Source organism: Myotis davidii, unplaced genomic scaffold (assembly GCF_000327345.1).
Source record: "Myotis davidii unplaced genomic scaffold, ASM32734v1 scaffold2747, whole genome shotgun sequence".
Lineage (NCBI taxonomy): Eukaryota > Metazoa > Chordata > Mammalia > Chiroptera > Vespertilionidae > Myotis > Myotis davidii.
This window is the reverse complement of record NW_006297768.1, coordinates 52,256-59,768: the sequence shown is the minus strand read 5'-3', so window position 1 is coordinate 59,768 and position 7,513 is coordinate 52,256. Positions and strand designations below refer to the sequence as shown.

Below are 7,513 nucleotides of genomic sequence, written 5' to 3'. Positions count from 1 at the left end.
CTGGGCCTCCTTCTTCTTCTCTTTTCCCATATGCCAGATGGGTATAGGCATAGTACTGACCTCATAGGGCTATTTGGAGGATTAAAAGAGGAAATACCATGTAAGCACTCATCCGCTGCCACTCTTCACCTATGTGTGAGTAGATTTATGTCTCACACCTAAATTCTGCAAGAGCTTCTCTCTTTTCATCCAAAGCCCTTTCTAAAATAGAAGTAAGCACTTCCTAACTCCACCACCACCATGAGAATTCTCTTACACAAATGCTTTGATCTGCAAAGAAATCTTTACTCCAAATCACATGGAGCAACAATAACTAACTTTTATATTACACATATCATCAGAAAATCACTTAATAACCCCAATTTCCCTATTTCTGTCTCAATTACCTCTATTCAAACCCTTTGCCCCTCTCCCTCTTCTTCGCAAATGAGCTTCTTCCTCCTCTAAAATGCAGAGACATTAAATTCAGTCCTGTGTTCAAGTCTTGTTTTGTTTCCAGGCCTAAAACTGCAGGGTTTCTGAGCGCAGATATGACCGCCACAGCATGGGAGTCCAACCTCACACCAACGAGTGGAATTGATCAGGCCTTCCATGAATCTGATACACAGTTCATGCTCTTGAAATTACTGACAGCCATCGTGGCCCTGGTGGGGCTGGCAGGGAACTCCGTGGTGCTCTGGCTCCTGGGCTTCCGCATGCGCAGGAACGCCTTCTCGGTCTACATCCTCAACCTGGCGGGGGCTGACTTCCTCTTCCTCGGCTACCCATTTATACATAGTCTACTTTTACTTTTTGACTTTGATTTGGTCGATGAAGTAATTAGCAGATTTCTCCCGCCTGTGTCATTCTTTGCCTACATCTCAGGCCTGGGCTTTCTCAGCGCCATCAGCACGGAGCGCTGCCTGTCTGTCTTGTGGCCCATCTGGTACCGCTGCCGCCGCCCCAGACACTTGTCCGCCATAATATGTGCCCTGCTCTGGGCCCTGTCCCTGCTGCTGAGCATCCTGGAAGGGAACTACTGTGGCTTCATGAGATCGAATGTAATTGATGGTTGGTGCTCAGCGTCGGATATCATCACTGTGTCATGGCTGATTTTGTTATTTGTGCTTCTCACTGGGTCCAGCCTGGCCCTGATGACCAGACTGTTGTGTGGCTCCCATCGGGTGCTGCCCACCAGGCTCTACATGACCATCATACTCACAATGCTGGTCTTCCTCCTCTGTGGCCTGCCCTTAGGCATCCACTGGAACCTCTTATTCTGGTTTCCTGCCTTGTCTCATCTTGACCAGTTTGTAGGACCCCTGTCCTGTGTCAACAGCTGTGCCAACCCCATCATTTACTTCTTCGTTGGCTCCTTCAGGCAGCGATGGTGGAAGCGGAGACACACCCTGAGGCTGGTTCTCCAGAGGGCTCTGCAGGACACTCCTGAGGTGGATGAACCTGGGGAAACCCTGGCCATGTCGGGAAGCAGTCTGGGGCAGGGATGAGAGCCTCTGTCCTGATCAGTCTGGAGTAACTTCGAGACTCACTGCTGCCTTGCCAGGCGTGGAAAGTATCTAGTCTTCTCTCAGCCTCAGTCTCAGAATGTGTCAGCAATCCACCAATCTCTTCAAATAGGTTGTTTTTAATCTGGCTGGTCTAGTTTTTCTCAGAGAAAGCATTAGTCTGAATGTTATACCTCTCCATAGTCCTTGACATTACCAATAAATTTCTCATGTAATCTTCTGAATTTATTCTTTACAATTTTCATTGCAACAGAAAGAATTCCTCTCTGAATCAGACAAATCCGGGTCTGAAGTCCTGGTTCTGCAGCTCTCCTATCCAATCCTCCGTTAATTCATTGTAAAATGTGGTGAAATCATCGGCTCATAGAATCATAGCGGGAAATAAATTAGAAAACAGATGAAAAGGACTCAGCCAGGTGTCAAATATGACTGAATATTTCATAAACATCAGTGATTAATACATGTAAAGCCTCTAATATATTATTGACTTCTGGGGTAATATTTAATAAGTTAAAAAGAAAAGAATCCCTGTCCAAACCATAAGTAGTCATTCAGAAATTGTTCTACCTGATTGGATCGAAAATGAAGACTCCCTATGTTTCTCTCAGACTATAGGTCCTTTACATTCGTGCTTAGTGCTGTGGTTGGGGGCATTCTACAGGGTAAAAGCTTGAATAAACGAGTTGGCCTACCCCTAATCTCATTGGGTTGGCTGGGTTTAGGAAAAATGATATCTTTTTATAAGCACAGTCCAAGAAATTGGGCCTGTAAAAGGCCCTCTGGTAGCATTTATCCACAGCATCTTCTATGCCTGGATCACTGCCTGGCACAGTTTAGCACACAGTAGTAATAGAGTTGGGTAATGGTGTGCTAAATTCTTTATCTGCTAAAAAGTAACACAGTTTACACAGGTGTTGATATTGATAAGTCACAACTAGAAAGGAGGTTTCATTACACAAAGCTATAATATAACTTGTAAAAGAGTTAAAATGGGAACTGTAAACATCGGTTGCTATTGGTGATTGAGATTAGGAGAAACTTTACATCTTTATTCTGTATACTCTTGTGTCCTCTGAAATAAACTCAGGTTCATTCATTACTCCTGGGAGTAAATGGAAATAGATCAGATGAGCCAGGCCATGAAGGGCCCTGATTGCCAAGCAAACTATTATTTGGCTATGAAAGCTGACATTGCCTGTTGGGTGGGCTTCCTGCACAAACCCACAGTGGGCATGACAGGCTCTAGATCAAACATTCATCACTGGAGGGGGACCACAGGGGTAAGATGGAGCAAGGAACAGATAAGTCATTGCACTCAGGGCAAATGAGAAGCATCTCATGAGGCCCTTCTCTCACATCTACAGAATCTCATTGGCCAGTGTCCCTTGGGCAGGAAGTCACAGGGGCTGCCCAGCATCTTGATAAGCCTCTGTTGGTCATCAGGTTCCACTCCTGCTCCTGCAGACACCTCCTATCCAGGGGTAGGAGAGCATTCTCTGGTGCTCAGCACTCCCTGGAAAGCTCCTCTTCTTCTACTCACCACCTTCAACTAGAAGATGGTGCTCAGGTAAGAGTCAGCTGAGAACTACCTTCTCTCAAAGGTAGTTTTGTTTTCTCCCTTTAGTCCACATGGTCACCACTGTATCTTGGGGTGGAGTGTGCAAGGAGCTATGGGCACCCATGAAGGAGAGTCCCGAGATATGAAGCTCCCTCAGGGAAGCTTTGGGTGCTGTTAACTTGGGCTGTGAGGTACCCAGGTTCTTTCAGCTTCACAGACATTGTTTTCAAACCTGAATTGTTGTTAATAACCTCAGCTTGCACACATTAGCTTACTGTTCCATGGATTTCTTTGTTATGTTTATATCTTTTTGTTCCCCCATAAAACACACAGCACAAACTAATGAGTAATTAAAGAGAGTTTAATAAAGGGAATATGTACAAAGGGGTGAGGAGAAGTAAGGGAAATTGATGAAGATGGAGAGGCCTCTAAAGATAAGTCATAAGAGAGCTACTCCTGAAGGGTAAAGGGAAAGATAAGGTACCAGAATACAGCGAGGCTATAGCTGTAGCGGAGGTTGTCATTTTGACCATAAGAAAGGCAACCATTCAGGGGCTATGTCCTTAGGTAGAGTAACACCATCATGGCCAACTCACAGCCTGACATCAGAGAGCCAGGGAGTTGAAACCTGCCCTCCTACTACCCTCCAACCAACTGCCTGTGTCTCCTTCCTGAGAGCAATCAGGAGACTGAGGGAAAGGGGTCCAGTGGTGAGGAAAAGGGACCTGTCTCCCAGGATGCAGAGGAGGATAGAGAAGCTGAAAATGTGATTTGATGTCAAATGAAGAAACCCATCTCTTCTTATCGTCTCCCAATAGTTGGTTTTCCTGTTCTCTCTCACTCTCTCTCTCTTCGTATGTTTGAGATCAATAAGATCAACTTCTCATTGTATCTCCTCAGTTTGTTTTTTGACTCTGTGGGTTTCACTTTTTAGAATAATCTCTTGCTATCATCATAAATGCCTTGATAATAAAATGTAGTTTGTTTGGTGTGTATTTTTTAAAGTGGGAGCACACTATTAATGATAAGTATTTTCTATTTATTATTTTGGCTGCTCTAAGAAAAAATCCATTATAAGAGTGAATTAAACTGTGTCCCACTAGACACACCACTGTTCAGGAGAAAAGTACTTCCTGTCCTCATAGAGATGACACACTCAGCCATTTCCAACACAAGAGGATGGGTCATACTCATACCCCTCATAGCAAGAGAGTGTATTCCATTTATCTTATCATAAAGAACCCAAAATGACGATCTTCTTTCTGGAGGGTGGACATTTTCAGTCACTGAGAAAACCCAGAGGTCATGGCTGGGACTTTCAACTTTGAGCCCTTGAAAGGAAATCTCAGTCTCAGGGCAGAAGCAATGGTGAGCTCGAGTCCTGCTGTCATCCCACATTACCTGTCCAGACTATGCTTCTCCTGCCTCTGGAAGACATGACATGGTCTCCGACTATGAGTGGAGGTATTTGAATTATAGGCTATTCCCATGTCAGAAGAAGGTCCATGTTGCATAGAGAGAGCCCTGACTCTAGAGTCAGAGAGAACTGGGTTTGAATCCGGGTTCCAGGACTCCAAGGTGGTGATGCCTTTGGTATCATAATCTCTGTAACACAGACAGTAATTCCCAGGTAGCAGGGTGATCATGAGACTCACTGATCATGCACCAGGTGCTCAAGTCTTGTTTCTGTTCCAGTGGCACCAGTGGAGGGTTCTCGACCATGAATCTATCTGTCACAGCCTGGAGCAGTGAATTAACATCAATAAGTGGAAGAGAACTGCTGGAAGCCAGTCCATCCTTGCTGCTTGACATGGTTGCTGCAGGGAAGAAACATCTGCACAGCATATGTCTTGGGGAACCTGGCATATATGGCATACTGTTCTTGATGTGTTTGCTCCCCTTCTTGGCGCTATGTGTTCTAACCAAGGTCACCTCTCCGAGAAATGTTGTTTCCCCAGGTAGGGATTTTTCCCTGAAGTTAGTGAGGGAATAAAATCCCTCAACTAATTGCCAGGCGGGTAGTTAATCACTTTGACTATTAACAATCTCGATTAAGCTACATAATCTTTACTCCCTGGAATGGAGATAAGAAACGCCCTAACCTTTGGAATAGAAATTGACAGGATTAAAATCAACTAGTATAAATACAGATGTAACAAGACAATAAAACACAGAACCTGGCGAGAGAACCTGGCTGGAGAACATGGAGAACCTGGCTGGAGAACCTAGGGAGAGAACATGGCTACCAAACCTGGCTGGAGAACCTAGGCAGAACTTGGCTGGAGATCCTACACAGAACCTGGCTGGAGATCCAGTATAGAACCAAGTGAGAGAACCCAACCATGCTGATCAACTGAACGCTGTCTTTGTGTCATTCCTTCTTCGCCGACTCCGTCCACACCTTTGGGAACCCCTGGACCTGCTGGGGCTGGACCTCAACAGAGAACAAACTTTCAAAACAGAGTTCCTAATCCTGCAATTACTGACAGTCATCGTGGCCCTGGTGGGGCTGGCGGAGAACTCGGTGGTGCTCTGGCTCCTGGGCTTCCGCATGCAGAGGAACGCCTTCTCTGTCTACATCCTCAACCTGGCTGGAGCCGACTTCCTCTTACTCTGCTGTTATATTATAGATGCCCTAGAAACACTCATCAGAAACTTCTTTCTCATCTCCATATCCATCCCAGACTTTTTCATGACTGTGTCTGTGTTTGCCTACATCTCGGGCCTGAGCTTTCTCAGCACCATCAGGACGGAGCACGGCCTGTCTGTCCTGTGGCCCATCTGGTACCGTGGCGCCGCCCCAGGCACCGATCAGCGGGCATGTGTGCCCTGCTGTGGGCCCTGTCCCTGCTGCTGAGCATCCTGGAAGGGAACTACTGTGGCTTCCTGGTGAGGAGCATGCATCATGTTTGGTGCCCATTGTTGGATTTCATCACTGTGGCGTGGCTGACTTTATTATTTTTGCTTCTCACTGGGTCCAGCCTGGCCCTGATGACCAGACTGCTGTGTGGCTCCAACCGGGTTCCCTTGACAAGGCTCCATGCCACCGTGGTGCTCACAGTGCTGGTCTTCCTCCTCTGCGGCCTGCCCTTTGGCATCCACTGGTTCCTCTTAATCTGGTTTCAAAAATATTTCAGTGCCTTCATTCCTCATTTCTTGGCGGCAGTTCTCCTGTCCTGTGTCAACAGCTGTGCCAACCCCATCATTTACTTCTTCGTTGGCTCCTTCAGGCAGCGATGGTGGAAGCGGAGACACACCCTGAGGCTGATTCTCCAGAGGGCTCTGCAGGACACTCCTGAGGTGGATGAACCTGGAGAAAGCCTTCCTGGGGAAACCCTGGCCATGTCGGGAAATCTGGTGTCCTGATTCAGACCGTTGCTTTGTTCAGACAGATGTGACTTTGAAAGCCAGCTTTGTCCATCTCATTTGGTTGATTTTCTGACCATGTTTAACCTCTGGGCTCTGGAAATAATTAACATAATAATCCAGCTCTTGAGGATGAAGTGAGCCAGTGCCTGTTAAAGAAACACAGAGTGCCCTAACCGGTTTGGCTCAGTGGATAGAGCATCAGCCTGCGGACTCAAGGGTCCCAGGTTCGATTCAGGTCAAGGGCATATACCTTGGTTGTGGGCACATCCCTAGTAGGGAGTGTGTAGGAGGCAGCTGATCAATGTTTCTCTCTCATCGACGTTTCTAACTCTCTATCCCTCTCCCTTCCTCTCTGTAAAAAATCAATAAAATATATTGTTTTTAAAAAAGAAGGAAACACAAAGTGCAATGTCCCAGGACTGCCTTAACCATGGCCTTCACCCCACCCCATGGGAGCTTTGCCATCTCTGGGGTCCAGGACTGCTCTCACATTTGAAGAATCCCAACTACAGCAGAAGATGAAAGAAGTGCAGGAAAAGTCTAAATTTCTTTCTTCACTGAACTTGATAGAAACTACATGAACATTATATTTTTGACAAGTTTTTGGCAGTTTAGCATAATAAATGCTGATTGAATAAGTGAATTAATGAATGAACATATGGTGATTTTCAAGTCAAGTCTCTGCTAAATCCCCATTACCAGATTTGAGTCACCCTCTTTAAGGACATTGTTTTCACCATTTTTCAACCTTTGCAAGCATGAGCAACCTTTCATGAGCTTATTGGTTACTTGTATTTCTTAAAGTGTTTTTTCAGTTTTGCCAATTTTTATTAAGTGTTGGCCTTTTTCATTATTTATTTGTAGGAGATTTGATATATGTCGAATGGGGCTTTGGTTAGTTATATGCATTGTAAATATTTATTCAGTTGCTGGTTTTGCGTATTCATTTTAATAGATTTTAAAATTTAAACCACTTTTTAAGAAAAATAGTACAGAAAGTACAGAAGATTTCTATAACCCCCGCATTCCTAATTCCCCACACAGTTTATCTTATTACTAACATCTTCCATTAATGTGGTAC

The 7,513-nt window shown here is 45.3% G+C and overlaps 1 protein-coding gene and 1 pseudogene across 1 annotated transcript; both read left to right on the top strand.

The window, feature by feature from the left end:
- The first annotated feature begins 499 nt into the window (after window positions 1-499).
- Window positions 500-1,628, top strand: LOC102757750 (mas-related G-protein coupled receptor member X2-like). The gene has a single exon (XM_006773358.2). It carries the CDS (start codon window positions 531-533, stop codon window positions 1,485-1,487), a length of 957 nt encoding a protein of 318 aa, XP_006773421.1. The 5' UTR covers window positions 500-530; the 3' UTR covers window positions 1,488-1,628.
- A 2,876-nt stretch (window positions 1,629-4,504) lies between these two features.
- LOC102757463 lies at window positions 4,505-6,429 on the top strand (annotated as a pseudogene).
- Window positions 6,430-7,513: the final 1,084 nt, after the last annotated feature.

What these genes read in the sequence shown, in the direction of transcription:
- LOC102757750 (XM_006773358.2), top strand. Translation starts at nt 531, where the DNA reads ATGACCGCCACAGCATGGGAGTCCAACCTCACACCAACGAGTGGAATT.